Genomic DNA, 24709 nt, shown 5'->3' on the forward strand with positions numbered 1-24709 from the left:
TTTAACAATATCCTCCCATATACTAAGAAGTATTTGGAGAGTGCCAAAATATATTTCATTTATTGTAACTAAAGGTTTTCTACTGTTTTCATTAATATAACGTCTTCAGATAATTCAATTACCAACTTTAAAAATTTTCCATTTCTTCCTTCCAGGATTTTCTATTAAACTTACTAGAGTGACTGCATATGAAATAAATGATAATACATTTATATCTAGTCACATATATAGTAACGCACAGGTAATAAGCATTTATAAAATTCCTACTCTAACTCCTTGTACAAAAAGGTTTTTCAATATAAGAAGCAGTATCTTACCTGGCAGATTTATTGTTTGATCACCTAGGAAAAGCCGTCTAGCAATGCTTCTCCTGTACCAAGCCCTTGGAAAAGCCAGAATCTCACTGAGTCGGCGCATATCATATTTAAAAGAAGCAGATCCTATATCACAGACAGCTGAAAAAGAAAAAAAAACATACACACAACTGTAAAGACTCAGTAGTAACAGGTTTTGGTAACCAAATCTAGTAAGTGTTCAATATAATAAAATACTTCTACACCTAGCAGTATAGTCTCTGCTGTAATGAATAAATAGCTCTGAGGTGTTGCCATTTCTCCAAATCCAGTATTAGATACAAACACATTTCAAAAAGGCAAGATGGAACCTAAGAAGGTAACTGATGTTGGGTCATACTGCTGTTGTATGTGCCTCAGGACTTGTCATCTGAGGCCTTTAGTATCAGATTAATCACAACCATTCTGCTGTTTGCCCAGTAAGTCATGATCCCAAATACAAATAAATAAATAACAAATCTTTAAACCCTACTTTCACTTCAGTGGTCCTTGAGAATTCCTAAGTCCAGCTCTCAACATAGATTCATAGGCACCAGGTGGCAAGGTGATGAAATTTGACAGCTGGTAATCAAACAGACTGCAGACCTACCTCACTGAGCTAGACATGCAACAGTGCAGTCTGAATTAAAATAATAACAGACAGCAAATGTCAGACAAAAAAAAAAAAAAAAAAAAAAAACGAAAAAAATAATCATGAAGAACATTAAGAAGGCAGCTTGTGATCTAGATTTTGTACGCTAAGACCATATAATAAAGTTGACATACTAACATTACTACTACATAATGAATTCAAATTACTTGCTTCTGATAATACCTGACAGAAATATTTGCAATACAACTAAAATGACGTGTAACTTAAAGCTGACTAAACACAATCAATCTAGGCTTTCTGTCTGTTGTGAGCTGGCCCTGGCTAACTGCCAAATGCCCACCAAGCTGCTCACTCATTCCAAGCTCCTGTGGGAGAGGGAGAAAACAGAAATAAGGCACAGAGACTTGTGAATTGTGGTAGCAAAAGTTTAACAGGGAAAGCATAAGCTGTGCATGCAAGCAAGTAAAAAAAAAAAAATTATGTACTGCTTCCCATTATCAGGCAGATGTTGAGGTACTCGCTGGAAATCAGCCCCTCAGTACACCTAACAGCTGCTTTCGAAGACAAATGCCATAACCACCAAAATGCCGCTTTCCTCCTCCTTTCCCTGAGCTTTTATTACAGAGCTCAACACCATATGCTATGGAATATCCCTTTGAACAATTTGGGTCAGTTGTCCTGGCTGTGTCCCCTCCTGGGCAGAGTGGGAAAGAGAGGAGGCCTTAAGGCTGTGCAAGCACTGCTCAGCAACAGCCAAAACATTGGTGTGTTATCAATATTATTTCAGCCGCAAATTCAAAGCACAGAACCATATGGGCTGCTATGAATAAAGTTAATTCCATCCTAGCCAGAGCCAGTACAATCTCAAAATATTCAAGGGTCACATTAGTCACACAGACTGATGCCAGAGATGTGCTTCAGCAAGCCCATTTAGTTACATTAAATGAATCAGGAGGCTAAAAAGGTGCATCTACAAATAGGTACACTCTAACTACCATTGAAATTTAATGTATCAATCGCTACTTTACTCAGAAAGAACAAAAATTTTACTACATGCTACAAGTAGATGGCTCTCATAACATCTACAAAAGCTGTAACACGTACAAAAGCTCCAGTGAAGTCTATCACTGGAACAGCAATTCTCTAATTAGCTGAATAGATGGGACTAAACCAAAACAACCACTTACCAGATATGTTTATCAATGTAGTATCTATCTTGCTAGTAGCTTTGCTCGCAGACTGACTCTCAAAAAAGGAGGAACCTCCTGAACGCCTTATTCGTGACAGGCTGACTTTCACAAACTCGAGATTAATGCTCAAAGAATCCTTCCGGCCAGTGACTGAAGTTGGTTCCTCATCCACATTACCTAGAAATAGAAAGGAAAAAGCTTAATCTTCTGTGACCTTTTCACATTCCCAGTTCAGAAAACCATGCCAAACTTGAAAAATGTTCATTAAAGCAAACAAAAACTAGTTCTGTACCTAAGGCTCCTGATCCAGGGGTTAGAACAGTAACAGCAGATTTTTGCTTTCCAGCTCCGTATGGATGGAAGACATAAAGAGAAAAGTCAGACATGCAGGCAGTAAAACTCAGGCCTGAAGAGCTGCTGCTAGAAGTAGTCAAGTCAGATTGACTGCTGCTGTGCCGTGTTCTGCCAAGAGGGCTACCTAGTCCAGGTGATGAACCTGAAGTAAAATTTTTTTGCAAATGTTAGTTTTCGTATGAAAGCATTTTCAAATGTGAAATAATACTGACTGTTAACAGCAATATTAAACAAATACACAAATGATGCCCTTGTAGCAGCAATGTAGCTTAAATATTCTATGTGTTAATGCTAGCCTTTTATAAGAGATAACTGAAGTCACTTAACCAATGGAAGAAAAACTCCAATATACTGTATCTGTGCAAGCTTTTATGGGAAACTGATACAACATGATGAAATCCTACTAAACTCATTAAGAGAGAAATGTCTAGCCTTAGGGTGTGTAAAAGCTTATCTTCTGCTCTAATTTTACAAACCAGAACATTATATTTATTTATGCCACAAGTTGTATATAGTATAAACATTAATTTGTTACCTGGTGCTCCAGATTTACTGACTGAATTCTTTGAGCCACTCTGTGAAGTGTTGCCAACAACTGACATGTTTTCTGATGGGTACGTTGTACCTAATGTTTCCAGTTCTCCTCGGTTTGAAGAGAAGACAAGATCCAGGGAAGGCAACTTCAGCATACATTCAACTCTTGATACTGGCAAGCAACTGAACTTGATTTGAGAGGGCTGAAAGACAGCAAGAAAATAAAGCATTCAATGAACAAACACGAAATACTAAAAACATTCCAAATTTGGCTTATGAACTGCTACATATTTATTTTTTAAATCTTCACAAATTACAGCCTTTTCAGACTGGTTTTAGAACTAATAAGGTAACTGTATACAAGTTGATGTAGATACATTAATTTCAAGGAATCCCTCCAACACCAGGGCTATTATCTGGACCAGTTTTTGGAAAACTTAGACACAGGAAGGCTGGATGCAGCAGAGAACATGTACCTCCTGCTCTCTTCCTCCTCCTCAAGTCAATTCATAGCTCATCTCATATGAGAACTATGCAGAATCACTGGAGCAGATGCTGAAAGCCTCAGCTCCCCTCAACACATTCTTGGCCACATCGGTTTGCGAGTAAAAGCTGAGAGAGACTACAGATGGTTGTGGTTAATTTTCATAGGCATAAAAAACCCAAAACCATATGTTAGAATATATTGTTCAATTTGGGAACCTAATCAAATTTATACCAGGAAAAAATGCTTGAGCAGAGTGGAAAAATATGATAGTAACATTCAGATGAAGCTCAAGTGCTCTGAATCACTTCTCTCTCTTACACCATAAAAAGCCCAGACACATTAAATATTAAGCCATGTGAATAATGCCTTGTAGAAGCATACATTCCTACATCTTCCACATAAACGGAGAAAATCTTTATTTACTATTTTTGTTTTGTAATGGTACCTATAAACAATGGACAGAAATACCAGTTATGAACAATATTTTCAATAAAAGTCCAAAAGAGACAAGGAAGAAGTAATGATTAAAAATGCTTGGAACTTTTGTGACTTCTCAGAATAGCTCATTTATTTGGTCTCCATGGGACTAAAATATGTCAGAACCTCTGCTGAAATAGGTCCTATTTTATCATCACACTAGAGATTAATATCTCAGAAAGACCACTTGAAAATATTTTTTTTTAAAAACAAGCTTAGAAGCATGGATTGTCTCAAAGACTGTGACTGAAGTAACTTACTATACTGGGTGTCAAGTTAAAACCTCACCTGAACTCGTACATAAACCACCACATCTACAGGGAAGGATGAATATGCTGATGTCGAGGATGATACTAACGATGTTGTGGACTCTTCTAAGGGATCCTGCATATCGAATTGCCCCATGTCTTCATCCTGTGAACTAACAGCTTTTAACAAGTACAAGAACTCATTAGAAAGTGGAATTTAAAGTGAAGAGCAGCCCAGTGCCACCAGAAGACAAAAATCGTAGAGTACTAGAATGTAAATATGCCACTTGCCTGTGTAATTCCTTTCAATGGGTGTAATTGGAATGGTTTCAAGAGCTTTCTCTAGAAAGTCCAGTAAGCATGGGCTAATCACCATTTCCTCTGGCAATGACTGGAGCGCAACCCATGCATATAGTTTAGCAGTTTTCACTCCACCACTTCCTTTCCCTTTGGCTGCAACATTTAAAAGATAAATTTGTCTAATGTAACACCACTCAACAGTCACTGATAAACATTAGAAGATACTTCATAACTAACACCGGTTTTCTCCAGTTCTCTATCATCATCTGAAAAGGCATAAATCAGGTTGGTTAGAAAAAATTAAGGCGTAAGTTCTCACTAAGAAAACTCTGTAAATACAACAATTAGTTTGTCATGCTTGATTTTAATACCATTGCACACAGGACCAAGCACTCCTATGTCATTGTTGCCACTTTGCTTTTTGAAAAATAGCACTGAAATCAGACGTGCAGAATTCTTCTCCAAATACACAATGCAAAGTAAACACAGCTGACTGGAAATGAAAGTTGAATTAGGAAAAATAAATGCATGAGCCTGGGAAGAATGTCAGTTTAAACCAAGAAACTACATTAAAAAAATTAAAACTTTAAATGGCAAGTGCTACTATATTTAAGCAAAGAATTACTAAAGATTGTAAACAAGCATTTTAAAAAGCCTGGAGCTAGACCGAGTATAAACTAATAAAAAAATTGTTTTCTTCTAAACCCGTGGAAAATGCTAGCACTTGGATCCACTCTCACCAAAATATAAATATGCACAGAAGGTATTAGGACCAGCTTAATTACTGTCTCTTATGAAATACAGCTATTAGAATGGAGATAAATACTGATTTTAAATTCTCCAAGAAAAATATAAACATTAACTAAATGACTAAACTGGAGCTTAAAAATCCTTTTATTTGCTAAAAAAAACAAGCACTGAATTTTCATTCTATGCAAATTATTCTGTCTATTGCCTCTGAATAGATTGTCCTATCTTGCTCTTACTGGAGACCAAAGACAGTAAAACAAGCTGGATTTTATTCCAGAGGAAAAGTAATATAAAAAAAAAGTAATATAAACAACAATAAATGTGTTTCAAAACAATTCAGAACTAATAAATATTTATAAAAATACAATGCATAAAGAAATACAGTAATTGCAATCCCTAGTTTTGGGAAGACATTTATAATCATACATGTGCAATTTCCATAAGCCTCCCACCAAATGTAGAGCTTACAGACATAAACCCAACAAGACTCAGTAACTGGAAATGACATGGTAAAAATTAAAATGCAAAAACTGGAAAGAGGATAGGAAAATACAGAACGAAAATGAAGAAAAGCAGTATAAGTCAAGATTACACAACATTTGGTAATCATAAAGGAGATGGACACTTAAAGGAGTAAGAGCTAATGGTTCAACAGCATGGGTAATTGAGGTAGGTGACCCCATTTCACTGTTCCCTCCCAGCACCTCTGCTGGTTTTATTAAAAAAACAACAACAAAAAAACCAAACAAAACATTCAGACACAACTTCAGTTATTAATTTTGCCTGCAGATCCAATTTTGACAAAGTTTTGGCTTTGTTTTTAAAGAAATATTCAAATGCCAAAGGAGAGAAGGGTGAATGTCTCAAATTGGAGCTGCAATCTAAATACCTTTAGATCTGACATCATGCAACAACAGACTCCTGCTTGAAAACAGGAATCAATGGAGATAAAACAAAACTTTAACTATTAGAACTCATGTTACTTCAAATCATGGTTACTTGAGGGCCTGCAACAGTTGAGGACACTGGTCTGGTGTTTTGATTAATACAAAAAGGTCTAAACAGCTACAAGAAGCAAGCCAGTTCCAGAAGGCAATAATTTACACATTACTTGTGCGGCAAAAGGCACTTAAAAGCTGAAAGTATCCTTTGAATAGTGTACTGTATGGAAGCAAGTATTTAAAGGATTTTTTTTTTCCTTGGACTATGAAGAATAAAAACAGTCAGCATTCACTTTTTATACAGATACTTAAATTTTGCTTTCCAGTAATAAGCATTATTTTGCTAAATGAAAACAGGGAGAAGGGAGTGATAGTCCATCACTGTGATAGAGCGACTATGACAGAAATATTACTGAGACTGTTTTGGCAAAAGATTTTTAAAAATGCAGCTTTATAAACTGCATTCATGCTTCTGGGACCAGGTCTCTGCAGCCAGACGTTAAAAGCTGATAAATGCAGTGCTTCAGGTAATGTGCAGACAGATCTAAAGCTAGTAGATTACAAAAAGGAAAGATATATATCCATGATAGTTCTAGAAGGTTACTGTCTAGAAGTACCTGATGGGATGGGTGGGGGTTGGGGAGGAAGTAAGGTGTTAGTCTTGCTGTGGCTAGTGCTAGATAAAGGAGGAGATGTGGCAGTATCTTTCATACCATACAGCTTGGACTCTTTGGAAAGGGTTCTTGGCAAAGAGGATCCTCGAGAAGTATTTGGCGAGTCAGTCTTTAAAGTCTTAGAGTTGTAGTGCAACTGGAAACCAAAGGAAGTTAAATTTACTTCATACAAGTAACTCAATTTCTATACATCAATTTGGTGTCACTCCTTCCCTTACAATTTTTTTTTTTTTCATAATTCAAAAAAATATAGTTGTAAGATACATTACATTCCAATTCATTTTCTACAGATATAGCTGGTGCACATAAAGATCTGAAATCTTTGTACAAAAAAAGATAAATTAATAACCTAAAAAAAAAAATATCAAGGAAACAGAAAGAAACAGAAGAAATTAACTATTTAGGAACAATGCCTTAAAGCTTGCTTCTCCAGTCTGTTGTATCGTACATGTTCTGTGCCATCAGCTATTTGTCCCTGTCCACATAGTTTGCTTTCTGTCTTACTGCATGGTGGAACTATTCCACTACTAAACACTGGCATACAGAAAGTTACATAAAAAATAAAAATAATGAAATATTCCAAGAGTCTACACCTCCTATATGTGTATAATATACTATCAGTGAAAATACAGAACATAACAAAAGCTGTAGAGAATGTTTAGGTATTCCTAAATTTCACTAAAAGCAATGGGCAGGACTTCAGGCATAACTGTTATCCTTGAAGATAACCTGGAATATTGGAAAAGGGACACACGTGGCCCTTCCACATCAAAAGACTAGAAAAGCCAGGTTGTTTCAAGTGAAGAGCATTTGATTTATGGCATTGCCTCAACTGAATTGCATGAAGTTTCCATGCAACAGTGACCTATTTTTCCTGTTCTTACTCCATAGGATTTCAAGTCACAAATACAAGAACACTTCTGTTAAGACCCTTTCTTACTAGGATATAGAAACAATGATTAAAAAAAGAAGGGCGTGTACAGTTTGACAGTGTTTGAGAGAACATTGTCTTAAAGAAAACAGTTTTTATACCAAGACTCTGACTGCTATATGAAGCAGTACAGAAGACACAGTAAGAGAGCGTTATGTGTTAGTGGGCCAACTACTAAGCTGCTCTTCCAATGAATTACTGACAGCAAACAGATTTTCCTTTAATTAAACATGGCAACAGTAAAAATTACCTGTCAGAGAAGAAAATATCCAAAACAAATGTCTAATTTATACACAAAAACGTTAATGGAACAGATTTTTTTTTAACTATGTATTATCACAAACACTGTTATGGAGCATCATTTGACATAGTTCTATTTTTGATGGTACGTACAAGATCTTGGGGACTTTTCTGCCACTAAGAAAACGAGGGTAAAAGCATCTACCAGTTTTCAGTGTAGTACTACAGAAATTATTATTTCCATTTTAGCATTATCTATATAACTGAAAAAAGATTTTGCTGAGGTGCTTTGTATACATGAACTTGTACATACTGTTACAATGTATTTGTTTTGAAATCATATTTGAGTGGAGAGAAAGAAGTGCTTCCCCGCTGAGTTATACGCTCCTTTTACCTTTACATCCACCCCAGGAATATAAAACACTGTTGTTTCCACATCACTGGATTTTGTCTGTAGAGATGATGGCACTTTCTTGCCAGCAAGTAAGTGAGTAGTAGATGCATAATTAGTTTGAAATTTCTTCTTCTTTGAAGGAGACTCTTGATCCAAACTTCTGGAACTCCTATCATAGCTCCTAAAATAAATGCACTGCATGTTATTAAAGCAAGCTTAGCACTCATATTAATTAGAGTATATCTTCTAGTATTGAAAAACCTAGAGATGTCTAAAGCAATTTTGTAGTATCACCTATATAAAGGAAGCATTTCAATCTCTGCTTTACTTTGTGACCTCTACTCCCTTCCTGTCTGCCCACTCTTGTTTCACCATTTTCATTATGTGATTAATTCACATAGTAAAAATCTACAAAATTATTGCTAAGTCGTTAGAGAAATACCTTCCAATGCTCTGTACTCTTACAGTGAAGTTCATCTACATTACCCAGCACGATCTATGAAAACTCTTCGATACACAGAAAACACTTATCAACTTTCTTTCTCTGCTGTAAAGCCTGTCTTTATATAAATGCTTAAGAGATTCTTTTTCTTTCTGTATTGATTCTTAGAAAGAAGTGTCTTGGAAAAACAGAAACCAAATTGCTTTCTTATTACAGATCTCCTAGGTATACCTCTCAGTATGAAAAAGTATTTCTCATTTGTTCCTTTCTTACAGTTGGAGTTAAAACAAGTAAATCTAATTTCCTTATACCATACTTATATTAATAATTATTTTTGCTGGCAAACAAGTTTCTTAAAATTCACCATATTTTTAGTAACATATTAAGAAGTAATGGAAAGCTGCCATTAGATCCCTAATCACATACACACGAAAGAAGGAGAATTTAAGAACCGAGGATCAGATCAAACCTCATTAAGCTCAGAAGCACTTCTGTTGCCTCAGGTAATTAAAAAAAAAAAAAAAGCATATTATTAAGAAATATACATATCAGCATGCTTTTACACTCAAAAAACAATGGAAGCCCTCAGAGATCATGAAAAAACACATTAGTAGCTCCATTACTAGTCAAAACATTATGTGGTTTCACTAAATTATAAAGTTACTACTTAACATTTTAGTTATGAAAGATAAAACGTGATTTAAAAAAAAATAAAAACAGAAGAAAGGCATATGCTGCTTCTTGATAAAGAAACACACTCCCCATGCCACACTTGGCCATAACAATTGCAACTTACGGTGATGTTGTGAAGCAGTGATAATTACTACAAATAAAGTGATGGTAACAAACTAATGCATACAACTTCTATGCTTTTCAAACAGGTCAGTGCTTCAGAGTCATTAATTATTGTGCACATGGTCATAACTGAAGTGATGGAAATATCAGATAGACTTAACAGCTAAAGCAGAATGAAGTACTCATACCCTGTTCTTCATAAGGCAATTAAGTAAAGTGTTTGTTACCTTCGTAAACTAATGTCATCATGTTCCTGCTGAAGCATTGTAGGGTGCAGTACACATTTTCCACAATCAATTTCAACCCTGATATCAAGTTCAAAGTCAATATTTCTCTCTGTGGTTGTGCCGGTCATACTTCTGTTGGTAGGTGTTGTTGGCCAGCGCTCAGTGAACAGCTGGTGGACAGCAGCGAAGCCTGTTGCTTTCTTGCGAGAGGTACTCCTGCACAGGCACAATCGTGGATTAAATATTAGCAGGACATTTACCTGAACAGATGGTAGGAGGCATTCTTAGACTATGTCCACACTCAGTATATAATCTTTCAAGACCTTTTCTGGAAGAGGCCTTATCTGATACACAGCAATACAGTGATCCATCTGCCATTAACATATTATTAAGTATCCTTTTCTTAGTATGGGGTATTACAAGAAACTAAGCCGTTCGTAAATTCTCAATCAAGAAAAGGAAATAAAAGATATATACAATAATTTTTATATTTATATATATTTACATTATTACATGCACTTGGTGGAGGTATAATCAACTGAAAGTTATGCTGTATTTCACAAATCTAGTCATTCGGTCCCACTACAACATGCCCTGTGCCTCAAAAAAATAATTTTCCAAGTTCTTTTATTCCGTTTCAAGCCCTGAAATTTCTAATAGTTGTCTCCAGATCAGAATTCCTCCTTCCCTCACAGTCACATCTGCCAAACACAATCTCCCCTGCCTTCCACAAACACGCTTCAGGCAAAATTCAATCCTTCATTAGTAACCGATTTTGTAGCTTTCAAGTCAATACTTCAAGTGTATTTTCTTAATTTCTGTGTTCTTCCTTAAGACCATTACTTACGGTGGCTTCCTATAAACATACATCCTCCCTTTCTCATGGTCATCCTCCTTCTCAGAGTCCTCACTGCTTGACGATAAGCTGTCATCCCGGCGTCCTTCTTCAGGCTGGAAGGGAATGCCGGGTGAGAAGACTACTGGAGTTTTGGGTGAACCAAATACCGAGCATGAGCCTTCACTAGTAGATGAGTAATGGGAGGGACCATCAATAGTTACAGACAAAAGGTCCATTTCTGTCTCCTCTGGAAACTGATTATAAAAAGACAAAAAGATATTAAATTTCCACAAATATTGTTTCCATTGAGAATGCATTAGATAGCTCTGGAAATAAAAAAAAAAGCAAGAGTGCTATGAGAAACTCTCACTCCCAAGTTCCTCATAATACAGAGACGGCAGGTGTAGAAATTGCAAGAAGGATTACGGAAAAGAAAGAAATGAAAGCTTGGTGGGGAGACATTTGCCATTGCCTGGTGATCGAGCTCAATCTGTTGGCTAAATACGTATCATGCTCTCACCGATTCACACCATCAGAAGGAATGGAAACGTTTAATTTAAATTTAAAAAATATTTTGAAAGAAAAGAACAGGAGACAGCAAAAATCATCATGAACCTTGTAGAGGGGCGAGGCACCCAGAGGTGTTAGTGAGGCGTGCATGCAGAATGCTAACACAGAATGTACGGCACCAGTTTGCAATTCTGGGCTGCGCTCTTGGGCACACGTGCTTTAACACGAAACGAACTTCAGGCCAAATTTCCAAAAGGGGCCTCCTGTTTCTCACATAAAGCACGCCACAAGCACCACACAAGCAATTTTCAAACATTAGCTTCCTAAAATGCCTGTGAAAAATATCTAGAAGTGTTAGTTCGACACCAGCACTACTTACGCAGTGTTACTATAGAGCTACACAGTCGTCATCTGCAAACTCAAATTAGAGCTCTGCTGGAGAACTGGCATTATACTGTCAGTAAATTTTTTTTTTTTTTTTAAATATTCAACATTTGATAGCTCTAGGTGTTTGATAAAATTTTGCTGTGCCAAAGTTAACTGGGCTTATACGTAGACAACCACAAAAAAAGGTAGGATAGCTTTCAAATGTGAACATATGTAAATGTGCAACGCACAATTCTATGTCTCATTTCCACCTCTCTCTCGGAAATAGGAACGTCCTGGGAGCACGAGGTGAGTTGGAAGGGAGAAAAAGTACGTTATTATCTCTTGAGTTTGTTTTCTTGTTTGTTTTTGTTTTGCTCTCGATGGTTTGTTTTTGTGTTTTTGATTTTAGTTGCTTTGTTTTTTTCCTTTTTTTTTTTTTTTAAGAAAAAAAGTCGTCTTTACTATTTACCCTCAACGTGTTTTTTAAAGCAGTTAGCAAATACCGCATTTGTTCTTTGGGTATAAGTTTTGGCACGTTCCCTACTCACTATTATTTGAAAATGCCTTACTCTCCATTAAATATAGGAATCCCAAAATAAATAAGATTGTGAGAGGATGTCTTCCCACGTAACAATTATTTTGTACTGGTGTTGAAGCCTGCAATCTTGGAACCCAATGTAACAGATGAAGGCACACACTTCTAAAGCATATGTCAAGACTAGATTTGCATCGCTTTATATCAGCCTTGATAAGTCTTCATAAATAAACAAACAAAATTCCAATAATTAATTTTACAAAAACTAGCAAGTTTTAGGTCTACATAGGGGTGGTAGAAACACTCTGGAAAGTTCATCAACAATCAATCATGTTGTTCTGCTTACTTTACATATTTAAATTTAAATATTTTCAAATTTGATATACATTCTGTTTAGCTGAATGCGAGAGAGATGAAGCATTGCAAAGCAGCTCCCTGTGAGATGAATTAGTTCTCTGGCAAAGAATACTTGTTTCTTCTGAGAAATACCTGAAAATACCCTTCCCCTGGACAGGTGGATTGTTGTGCAATCCCCAAATCTGTTTTATTCAACTTAATTAGAAGTGAAAAAAAATACATATAAATTAAAACAATTACAATAATCTCAGCCATGCAAAAATAACATACTAGGAATGTTTTCAGAATGAGAAAACAGCAACAAACAAATCCAACAATTCAACAACCCATTTCAAAAACTCTAAGTACATTCAAACACAAAAAATACTAGATGATTTTTTTGCACATTTATGATAAAAATTCCCAAACAATTGTATTACTACTGTGTCAGCCTAAAAGAAATTTTTTAAAAATAATTTTCGAATATGTTCTCTAATGATCCAATTAATTGCTGTGTTAAGAAACCAAAACACACCTGTCTTCTATCAAAAGAAATCTGTCTTCCAAAAACACGTCCATAATTTGAGGGACACACTGACAGAGACACACACAAAAATATACAGGCTATTCAGGTCTGCCTAGGCATACCTGTCTCATGAACTTGTGACCAAATGGCACAGGACATATAATTGTATGGCATATAAAGTAATTCTTACAGAATCCTGTATGTTGAAAGTTACTCTTGGCCCAGGAGATGCAGCATCTACACGGATATCTGGGAGGTCTTCACTGTCTCCTAGTCGAGAGCTATAAGCAAAACCAACACACAACAGCTTGTTGAATTTTACTACAGGATTTTACATTCATGCAAACATTTAGCTACACAAATATATGGCAATAAAAAAAGTGCAGTTAGTACTTACGACTTTGTTATGGAAGAAAGTATAAAATTATAATTTAAGCACTTAGGGTACATAAAAAGGAAAAAGGAGGGGGAGAAGGAAAGAGAAGGAAACTACACATTACTTGGCCGAAGTCTATCGCTAGCCAATCTCTGCTTATTTCTTTATGCAAATTTTTCAATCCTAATCCAACATGAAGAAATTATAAAAATATAAGATATTTGTGCTCTAACACGAGACAAAGCAAGCTGGCAGATTATGTATTCTCTGAAGCAACTCAAATGAATTATTTGGCCTTATAGTATATGCATGCTACTTCTCATTCATAACTAAAGTACCCAAGTTTTTCAGAAATTTATGTTTCTTATAGAGCAACAGAAAAGCCCCATTATCTTTTCCATACAATTTCTGGTTCTTTTCAGGTAACCTTGTGAAACGGTAAAATGAAAGCAGTTTTCATCTGACAGATCCTGAACTAGAACCTTCACGCCTTCAACACTTGCTCTGCTTTAATTCTCAAGAATGCTAATTAATTCAGAAGAAAGATTCCTCTTCAAGGACATCTTGAAAAATTCACTTTACAGTACTTATAAAGATTGTTTTATGCTGGACTATCTGCTGTCTGATATTTTCGCATCTGGATTATTTATACATTCCCATTCACTTCTACAGAAGTATTCACATTTGAAGCAAATTTCTATTCTCATGGAAAAAAAGCCCAAAGAATTCTAACCTGCCTCTCCACCTTTTTAATTTTCAATTCTCTTATACTTAATAATGCAGCACATAGTTAATTCCAAATTTTGAATGCTTCAGCTGGTTCTACAGGAGCAATAGATTCCAACGCACGTATTCTAAAAACAAAGCACTTTACTAGGAGGCAAACTATAATTTGCTCAGCAGCCATTAAATGATGAAACAAAACCAATACACATTATACAGGTGAAGAGATACAACAGCCCTTCTTTAATGCAGATGACTGCAAATTGAGTGTAGAAATCTAAATGACTACACTATGCCATTTTTCCTTCTATACGTTTCTTCAGTATGCCTTGAAAGCACTATTTGGTAGAAAAAGCTGAATTGCTGTCGAAGTGGCAACTTCTAACTTGACATACTACTGAGTCTGTCAAAAAAGTTTCAAAAATGGTGAAAAGTTGCTTTGTAGAACATGCCTGTCTTCCAAAATTACCTCCTCCTATCCCATTCCACCACATACAGCTGCTGCCTATAGTAAAAGGAATCTTAGGGCCAAAGTCCAATGTTTCCTCTGTTACATATACTGTTGTTGGTATTGCAGATCTCGAATTCCCAGAAGCTTACCTTGTTCTGTCCATTCTCTTCAGAGGTGGCCTTCCTGATGCTGAAATACTCTTAGATCGGCTATAGCTGGGTTTGTAGCTGAGACCCCATTTGTCTTTCAAGGAGGCAGCCTAAAACAAAAGTTACATTTAAACGCAACAACTCAGTACACAGGCAAAAACTCTGGCAAGCTAAAATACTATTTTATACAGGTGTGCCAGTAAAGCAAAAAGATTTTTTTGTTCCATAATGGCTAAAATGCATTTTTTATCAGCATTTGCCAACATCTGCATCTTGCCTCTGAATAAACATTCACTTTCCATACGTGCTGGAATTGGTAATGTCCTGTTGCCAAGAGAAAAGCATACCCAAAACTCATGTGACCACTTTGACAGACATCCTTCCTAGCTACCCCTACAGTAACTTTCTTATTAATGAAGCATCATACTTGGAGTTCATGCACTAGGTACACCCTGAAAATAGTGGCTTGCTATGTCTGTTAACAGGATCTGGGACAAAAGCCACATGTTTGTGGATTACCAGCAACACTGGGTTTTGTCCAGTTTCTTCTAGTGTCTATGCTTAGTAGCTCGGTTTTATTTTTATATTGCCCAACCCTGCAACTATGCTGCTTATTTATATATAGAACTCACTTATAGAAAGCACACGTGCTCCGTGGAATACAGTAGGTATCTATCATTTGCCTAGGCAGTTAACATGCTTGGCTCTGCATCTGCAGTTATCAGGCCAGCAAGGAATAATTTTAACATCTGCTAAGAGGAGGAGTAAGTTACATCTTCAGATTGACATTTTCTGACTATTTCTTTTGAGTGTGAAGATAAACCCATTTACACTACAGTATCCGTCAAATTTCAATTTTCCTATCACCATTATTACAAGGGGGAAAAAACTCTACCCACCCCCTCCTGAAGATAAAGGAGCTGCTGAACTAGTTGATATTCTTAACCCTCCTTTTCCATTACTAATGTTTTCTTTGCTCTAATCAACATGCAGACAAGAAATACGCAATGCAAGTGCTATCATATTTTTAAAGTAACTTAATACTGCTTACCCTCATACTGGACCTACGTAGCTTTTTGCGAACATCTCGACGGATGTCATTCACAGCCACAGACTCCAGTTGCTGATAGCGCTGAATTTCCTGATTTATAGTTCCTTCACTTGCACCTAATTTTCTGGGGATAAATGATGGCTGAGTTATCTTACAAGTAGGTGACATTATTTTCACCATTTCCAAATCTGTATTGCAAAGATGTTTGGCTTTCCCTGGGAATTATCCAATTTTCTTATTTTGTCAGTAGTTACTTATGACCAGTGCCAAATACTGCTGCAGAAGATTTATTCTTGTTTCATGATACAACTTTTTGTCAGGTGTAATATTTTTTCTTTAAGACGACTCTTTGATTTTAAGGTTTCTGTCTCGAAGTGACTTAGCAGAACAGATAGAGGATGTAGAACAAACCAGCGTGCAAGGAGACCCCCAAACAACAGTGCTACCATGATGCTAACTAAAGGGGAAAAGAACAATGGCTATGCAGCAACTCCCTTGTTTCAAAAAGCCCTAGTTGTAACAACTAGATTAAGCGCTTCTGACACACTTTCAGTCACATGACAGCTGTTTAATTAAAAAACAAACATAATGGGCGAATCTGAGAATCCCCAGCAGGATGAAGAAAAATACTCCTGCTGTGAGACTCCAAAGTCCTGTCACACACCAGTGACAGCCTTCTGCAGCAGACGACCTTCTACAGAAAAAACACACCTCTAATTTGAAAAACTCTATAAGCAACTGCTATTTTCAAAGAATCACAGTTTACTGAAGCATTCATAAACAGAGAAAAGGCAAGCACAGAACATAATTTTGATTCTTGAACTTGTACTAGAAGAAACACTTAACCTAAAATCCAAAGTTAAGATACAATTGCCCTCTGAAGGATGACAGCAATTTTATTTCAAGTACAAGCAGTAAAATGTGTCTCCTCTTCATTATTTTAACACATAATTACCAAGTTCTGTATTCCCATCCCAGACAGAGCCCATTTATAGTAAAGCCTGTCTTAGGGAAGGGAAGAAACCAAAAAAGCAAGCTCAACAAACCATGACTGTGAAAAATTATTAATAAAATTCACATAAGTTCAGGTGAAACTTATGAAATTTGAAATAATTATTTCTTCAGGGTTTTCTCAAGCACAGCACAGGAGATTTAATTTTTAAATATCACCTACAAGATGCAAAAATAGTCTATTTAAATATTATTCTTCCAGTGAACAAGACTAAGCTTATTACAGTTACAAAGTAATATGTTTTGTTAATCACCACAATAAATCAAGATGGAACTATGATTTTGAATCAGTAGTAAGTTGATTATAATCAGCCATTGTAACGCAGAACCAGAAATAATATAGACTAATTTGACACTTGGGGAAAAATTTGAGAGAGTACTTGCATATATAGTTTTGTCTTATGGAATCCAAAATGACAGTTTTTATTTTTTAAAGAAAATGATTTCCACTTGACCGTCACAATGCCAGAAGGTTTGTGATAAGAACAATAAACAGACAAGTCTGCTGCAGTTTGTTATGCCCAAACTTTGTGCAAGTTAAAGCAAAACCCAACTTACTTTAAGTCATCAATAACTTTAGCTTGCTCATTGAGTTCTCTAATATCGACTAAACGTTTCACAAATTTTCTTCCCCGCTGTTCTCCAGTTTGGATACTAGAAGCTCCCTGCCGTCGGTGATCAACAATCTCCTATTTAAAATAAACATTTAATTAATACCCTCATCAAAAATTGGACATTAGTTAACAATAGGCAAAGGGAATTTCACAGTTTAAAATTTGGACTACTGCATGCAAAAGAATCAGTTTCATCTCAAAAGGCAGCTGATTGGATTTTTCCAGTGATCCAAACCCCATCATTCAGTAAGACACACTGTAACTACTACATACATGTCCCCATGAGCAGGATCTGCCTGCTTTCATATGTGATCTGCTAGACTGAAGAGAATCACACTTCGCTGACCCCAATAGATATTCTACAGGAACAGAGTATCGATGGGTTGGGGGGCTCAAACCCAGCAGGTGATTTACAATCCGCTGCCCAAAAGTTAGCTTGCGTGCATCTCCACATAATGAACCTCCACCTGATTTCTAAACAACAAACAGGAACATTAGTGATCTGGCATAACGTTTTCACCATTGGCAGGCAAGAGATGTTTCAGATAGCCATTAAAGAACATCTGTTAAAATGCTTTTATGTGAAACCAAAGAGCAAGGTCAGCAGCATACTGGGTAGAAGTACCACAAAAGAATTTTTTTCTAATTTGCTCACGTTAGCAACTTATTCTTCTGTTAAAAAACCTTATCTACAGCCACAGCTTTTCCAATTCAGGTACCTGAAGTTAGGTATTTTCATATTTTCAAATCCAGATTAATACTTCCACGTAACACCAGTAGAAATATGATCTGTGATTTTTTGCCTTTGAAACATAGTGTTAGAAAACCAACATGAACTTCATGGATTTGCAACAAGTTATATAAGCTATAAGGAGTAGCATGCTGGACTCAACTCAAGACTAAGATTTTTCCATTTGACTGAAGACTTTGTCCTGCTTTTTCTAATTAGCAGCGCTTATTTTGGTTGATTCACTTACTGCATGTATGGTGGGAGACATAGTGTCAACTTCATCCTCATCTGAAAGGTCAGCTATGTTTACAGAGTTGAGGTCAGCAATATCATCAATATCTTCTTCTCCTGTCAACGTCGTGAGGGTGTTGCCTAAAGCATTCAACCTTTTCCCAATATTTGGATCCATGTGGACATCAATACCACACATCTTCCACAACACATTCAGTGTCCAGGTTCCAGCACTACTACTTTCTGTATTTATGAAAAAAGAAAAACAAACCCACATTTAATCAGTTTCTCCTCTTTTAAAAAAATCCCCCATACTGAGTAATATATTAGCTAGCGAAGACAGTGTCTATCAGTTAAAGTCTTTTCTGCCCACTCTGAGGAAAACATATTCCACAACTGAAATGCTTGCCAGAAGTACTTCACAGCTACAAAGTTATTACTTCTTTAACCAGTGATGTACCACAACAAACCTAATGAAAATATAGTCCCTTCAGCCAAGCTGATGGCCAGGTATGCATCTCAAGCTTCAGCTCTTACAATTGCAACCAAGTATATGATTCCATAACGGAATTTCTAACAGCAAGAAATCTAAAGGATGTCTATCTGTTTGTAAAAATGCTGACCTATTTACAGTTTCAGGTCTTGAATAATGATGCTGGCAGATGTTATATGTGTAATGTGCCTGCTGAATACCCTGTCTTCCCAGGATTTTTCTAATGACTACCATCTTTCAGTATCAAAATACAGAGCTTGTTATAAGCAGAACTCCACAACATAATACTTTTCCTCTTAAATAGACTAATCCTGGTTTTCGCCAGTCACCATTCCTCACAAATGTGAGGTTAATTTTTAATACTTGCACCAAGCGTTTCATATTTATGTCTCCTCAGCACAACAAAGGAAGCGGAGGACAATGAGCAAAACTATGGGGACAGGAGACACCGCTGATACAACATGTGGGTCAAAGAGATGAGAAGAAGCAAGCAGCAGGTATGAAGACCAAGACAGAGCTTGCCAGCTATTTTTGAAGTCTCTGGAGAATGTCCAAACAACTCAGCCAGAGAGACAGGGAAGAGACTGGAAAGAATAGAAGCCATCTCGGGAAGAGGTGAGAGAGGAATGGGAGCTCAGGATGCAAAGTCTCAGCATTAGCAGGACTGGAAGATTTAGTGCCCCTAGGACAGGAAGCAGTAGGACGACATTGCTGATATAAAGGACTATTCTCCAACCCAGGATCAAACAAATATACACCATGTGTTTTCCTGCAGGTAAAAGTCTAAACCCAGTGTTGCTGATGTGACTCAAAACCTGGAATAGCTTGAAAAGATGGAGTAGAGAAAAACATTGAGGAGTTTTGCCAGGAAAACAAGATACTAAACAAAAGTAAAAAATGAAACCACCAATTAAATTACAACACAGTTAAAGCATTAAATGTCCTATTTTATGAATGCTTTGTTTACATAGGACTTGATTTATTAAAAATGTGTATTACCTGCAGCAGCCTGTCCTGTTGTCCTAGAACATACTTCGTACGTACCATCTGGCACAACACCTATATGAAACATATGAAGTACATACACTGATTAGGCAGACAGTCAAAGCTGGTTTAGACCAGTCCTTCCAAATTCTACCTCAGTCTCTTACCCTCCGCATTTAAAGCATGAGTGGTGTTGGATAAGAGGTTTAGTTTTAATTCCCATTGAGTGACTTGACTGACTTAGTAAAGTGAGTCTACTTGGTAACAGCCAAGTTTATATCACCTTAAAATTCCATATAAATTCTAGAATCTTCACCATAAGGAAAGATATACATATATATATATATATATATATATTAAAACCATCTACATTAAACTATTAAAAACTTACTGAGATCTTATGAAATTTTATAAAAGCAACACATCCAACTCTTCGGACATTTCTGAGACAGAATTTAAATGCTTACAATGAGACATATAGCAACAAAGTTACTAGTAGAGGAAAACAACAAAGAAATGCAACCTTTTAGATCCATATTATTCTGCTTTCAAAGGCCAAAGTCTTTTCAGGGAAAGTTCAGCAATTTTGAAAATCTTGGGAAAGGGTAAAAGTGGATTTTTATCTGAAATACTATTGTCTCATGAAATTAAATGATGATGAAATATGTTGTATGAAATTACACCCACTTACAAGCATTCATGACTAGATCTCCTCTTATTTCTGGTTTCCAGTCATCCCAACTTGTCTCAAAGCCATCAGCAAAGCGGATACAGAAGTTTTTAAAATGACCTTTGCTAACCAAGGATTCTGAGGAGCAGGCAGTGATTAACGTGCTTTCAATAGTCAGAACTAAAGCAGAGCCAGTGTCAAGATCTGCAGTGTGGTTAGACTAAAAAATAAAATCACAGAGAGAATTTACTGGTCATTCCAATGTCAAAGTGTTATTGTAGATGCGTTAAATGCTGTTTATTTTTTCCTATTAAAAACCTGATCCCCTTCTCGTATCTCCTGGTATTTTTCACTCTCTGCAGAAAGTTTCAAAAGCATCACATCTGTTCATACAATGTCTTACACTGTTCTTTTCTAAATGCAACACTTACATTGTAAATATACTAGGGGACTGTGAGTCAAGCTCATCTGGTGAAGGAAAGAAAATCCATGTTTGATCCAGGGCTACGGACTCTATGGCCCCATGACCAGAGAACACAAGCCCAGAATTGATTTTTTTATTCAAGAAGGGTTGCACATGAATTGATTGAACAATGACAAAAAGTAGCTTTAATTTCTACGTGATATTTTGTGCTTATTTTGATATCTACATTTATGCAGAGTCCTAAATACACAGACTGCCTGATTATTTATTTTCCAGCTCTTTACATATGAAGGTCTGTAATTTTGTTTACTTGCAAAAAAGCCACATGTTCCCTTTTATAAAGCTAGACTTGATCCAGAATAAGTATGTACTACACTGTACTGTACTACAATGATAAAGTTTTTGTCAATGATTGCATTTTAAGTATCTTTCTTTAACCCAGTCTGAGTTCCTAAATAAAAGTAACATTGACAAACATATATCTATATCTCTCAAATAGTTATTCATAATCTCCCTCCTTTTTTTAGTTAAACAAACAAACAAGTCAGAATATCACATTCAAGTAAACAGTTTTCAGAGTTTTTTTATCTATAACCATATGAAAAATAAAGGAATAATTGGAATTTATGATAGAAGCTTTCAAGAAAATATGTTCCATCTGAAACAGTTCCAAGGACTTTCCAAAGTGCTGAGCTCATATGTTGTGTAAACAAGAATCCATTACACTTCCCCAAAACATGCACAACGTAGATCTATAAATGAGAACATGATTTCTATTACAGGCAATGTCACTACTGCAATAATCCACATCCTATGACTTTTGTGTTGCTGTGATGAAAAGTTATATTTATGGACATAAAAGCCATGTACCACATACAAATAGGTATTTCAACCGACTACTAATAGTACTTGCTTAGATATTTTGTTGCTTCAGACGTTTTGATTACCTGAGGTGTGTTTGTTATGGGCAGGCAAATTCCTAAATCATTGACAGTCAGCTGAAGAAAGAGGGTCCCGAAAGCCTGTGCGGAGGTTTGTTGGATTCCAGGCAGCATATCTACTACTTCTTTTGTGGCCATATGAATATCTTTATGTAAAGCCATTCTCTGCTCATTCCAGTTGTCATACGCAGCCTTGTAGTTCAGCCAAAATAGCACAGCTTTATGAAGAAATCAGAAATGCTTAATTGAAATCAACACATACACAAAAAAGCTGCACATTCACTAAATAAAGTTCACTTTTTAATTTTTTACGGTTTCTCCATTACTTTAAGACAGTGGATGTACAACAGTGGGCACATACACATATTCAGGATGTAGTGAAGAGGCTTATGCTGCAAAGGACAAGATGGACAAAGCCGATCATTTAGCATCAAAGTTAGCATGTTAAAATACAGAAAGCAGTGCTGTTGTCAGCATTGTCTATTTGTGAAGACTTACAAAAACAACTTCCCCCAAACCATCCAAAAACTAATCACACCTCAGCAAACAGAATTTCTGATGTTAGGAATTATTAGCCTGTTGGCATGCAGTAGATGTCCTAAGATTCTCAGCTACCTAATATTTTGATTTAACATGAAATATACTAAATCTTGAATAGTCAAACCTCTTTGAAAAAAAAATACATAGCTTCCGCAGTATGAAAATAAATTTGTAGCAATTCAATACCTCTATCAAAGGCCACAGGCTGCGCAAAAACAATTGGTCTGTTCAAAGTAATGAGCACAGCTTCTCTATCTGATGAGCCACTGATTTCTTCTCGGAGAGCATTTCTTAATCCAATTCTTGTCTTGAAATAGGCAACTTGATGAAAGTCTGAGCCAGCTTCTTCATAAACCTGAAAATGTTCAAAAAATGGGAAGAGGAAGGGGGTTATAGGAGGGAGGAGTTCAGGGGCAGGGAAAAATAATCAAATTATTGGTTTTGACAAAATGTAAAAATACAACAAGAAGTAAAGACGTTTCCTTTCTCCTTTTTCTCTTCTAGCCAAAGCTCCTTTGAGGATATTCTATTTTCTCACATTAAATTCTCATCACAGTGTTGTTTTCCTTGTTTATCATAAAATATTAACTAAAATCACTATTTTTATATCCAGATCCTCTATTGTGACAGTACATTTATAGGTCCTAAGACTTGTATTTGCTTGTTTCTATGCACCGCAAAGTATTTTCATACCACAGAATTAGTGATTCCAGGTAACAGTGGGTTTAAGAATCCAAGAGATACAACTGACAAACTAATACAGACAAACTAGGTCAAAATGTAGGTTTAGTCAAGTTTGGATCTTATCTGATCTCATTATTTCATTCATGTATCCTAAAACAAATAGCAATATCAAGAAAAATTTTGAATTTGACTCAGTAGCATTGCCATTACTGTTGCAAAGGGCTAATAAGTCCTACAATATTAACAGCATGAAAAAAATACAAAAGCGCCCATAACTTGACGCCTATTTTTTATGCATGTACACTGGTCTTCATAATGAAGATTTGTTAATTCTTCTGAAGAGTCATCTCCAGTCCCTTCCTGACTCAGTGAGCAAATTTATTTTGAACTACTATTTAACAAGTATGAGAGTGTATTCAGGAAGTAAATTTCTACAACTGGGTGCTGCAGAACGCTTAAATTTTTACAAACAACAACAACAAAAGCTGAAAAACAAACAATACAGCCCCAAAAAGCCCTCAAACAAAAAACCCAACACCCTTCCCAGCCCTCCTACACTATATACCCACTCCACCACCAGATCAGAAAAAAAAGCAGTGTAAGATAGCCCCTTGGCTTGGTTATGTATTTTTAAATCAGACACTACTAAGAACACCACACACACATATGTTGAGCACTAACCTGATGTTTAACAATCTGTCCTAGTGCCAGATTTAAATCCACCTGGCATTTCCCAAACAGTTTGAGGTAGCTGCTACTTCCAGGCATTGCTTTGGTTTGCAGTCTGTTTGAGAGTTCAAGTTCTATCAATCCAGTTTCAAATCTCACAGCTCGCATTGAGGGAGTTGTAGCTGTCACTTGAATTCCCTAACAAGTAAGGAAGGTACACAGTTATTAGGATCTGGTTCAGAGACATAAATAGAAGGGAAAAAAAAACACAACCAGAAAACCCAACAGAAACCTGTAGAGCAAACAAAGAGGACATAACTGTTTTTCACAATGCAATGCCACTAAGCTATTGTAAAAGATTACAGGAACCAACCTCAAGGTCTTTTTCTTCATGCAGAGTATTCCTCATTCAATAAGCTTTGAGCTAAAAACCCAAAAGCCATTAATAGCATCTAGGGCCACTGTTTTGTCATCATAATATTACCTTAAACTGTAGGCTCAATGAATAAAGAAGAATTTTTGGTTTTTCTCCATCAGTTGTGCCATCATGTTCATTCCAAAGAGGTATTGGCTGCTCACCTCCTGTACACATTAGATACATATCCAGAGTTTTAACAAAGAAAACATTTTAAAACACACATATAAAAAAAGTTGACAGTGATTTAAGCCTTATTTTAGACATAGTAACTAGTTGAAGAATTATAAAAACAAATATAGGTTCAAGATGGAAGACATTGGTGAGGATTCAGCTCATTACATATAGTTAATAGCTCTCTACTAAGAATTGAGGCAGAGTCATGTTCCTCCCTCCTGGAAGACTTTCCACAGGAAGGCTCAAAGCCTGTAAGGAATATCACCTAATTTTCAAAAAGACTTCTTTGTCTCCTGTATCAATGTGTCTCCTAATTATCTGACAAAAAAAATT

At 36.2% G+C, this 24709-nt stretch overlaps 1 protein-coding gene across 9 annotated transcripts in view; it reads right to left on the reverse strand.

Annotated features, from left to right (window-relative positions):
• The window catches only part of KIAA1109 (KIAA1109 ortholog), a 126319-nt gene that overhangs the window by 11747 nt on the left and 89863 nt on the right, over positions 1–24709 (reverse strand). For 4 of the 9 annotated variants that reach the window (XM_042796296.1, XM_042796297.1, XM_042796295.1 and 1 more), the window contains 22 exons: positions 24269–24366; positions 23797–23982; positions 22618–22786; positions 21898–22109; positions 20548–20746; positions 19872–19931; positions 18396–18622; positions 17363–17493; positions 15794–15917; positions 14743–14852; positions 13234–13324; positions 12671–12733; positions 10777–11021; positions 9930–10145; positions 8466–8646; positions 6844–7036; positions 4527–4688; positions 4276–4415; positions 3025–3226; positions 2428–2631; positions 2133–2312; positions 318–455 (listed from right to left, as the gene is read on the reverse strand). In XM_042796296.1, coding sequence (XP_042652230.1) covers positions 318–455; positions 2133–2312; positions 2428–2631; positions 3025–3226; positions 4276–4415; positions 4527–4688; positions 6844–7036; positions 8466–8646; positions 9930–10145; positions 10777–11021; positions 12671–12733; positions 13234–13324; positions 14743–14852; positions 15794–15917; positions 17363–17493; positions 18396–18622; positions 19872–19931; positions 20548–20746; positions 21898–22109; positions 22618–22786; positions 23797–23982; positions 24269–24366 — 3531 coding nt within the window. Of the gene's footprint in view, positions 1–317; positions 456–2132; positions 2313–2427; positions 2632–3024; positions 3227–4275; positions 4416–4526; positions 4689–6843; positions 7037–8465; positions 8647–9929; positions 10146–10776; positions 11022–12670; positions 12734–13233; positions 13325–14742; positions 14853–15793; positions 15918–17362; positions 17494–17691; positions 17893–18395; positions 18623–19871; positions 19932–20547; positions 20747–21897; positions 22110–22617; positions 22787–23796; positions 23983–24268; positions 24367–24709 lie in introns of all 9 variants that reach the window. The other 5 variants (XM_042796299.1, XM_042796298.1, XM_042796302.1 and 2 more) reach the window with 4 other exon arrangements.

The sequence above is a fragment of the Tyto alba genome, unplaced genomic scaffold, assembly GCF_018691265.1.
Source record: "Tyto alba isolate M040663 unplaced genomic scaffold, T.alba_DEE_v4.0 Super-Scaffold_23, whole genome shotgun sequence".
Taxonomy (NCBI): Eukaryota; Metazoa; Chordata; class Aves; order Strigiformes; family Tytonidae; genus Tyto; species Tyto alba.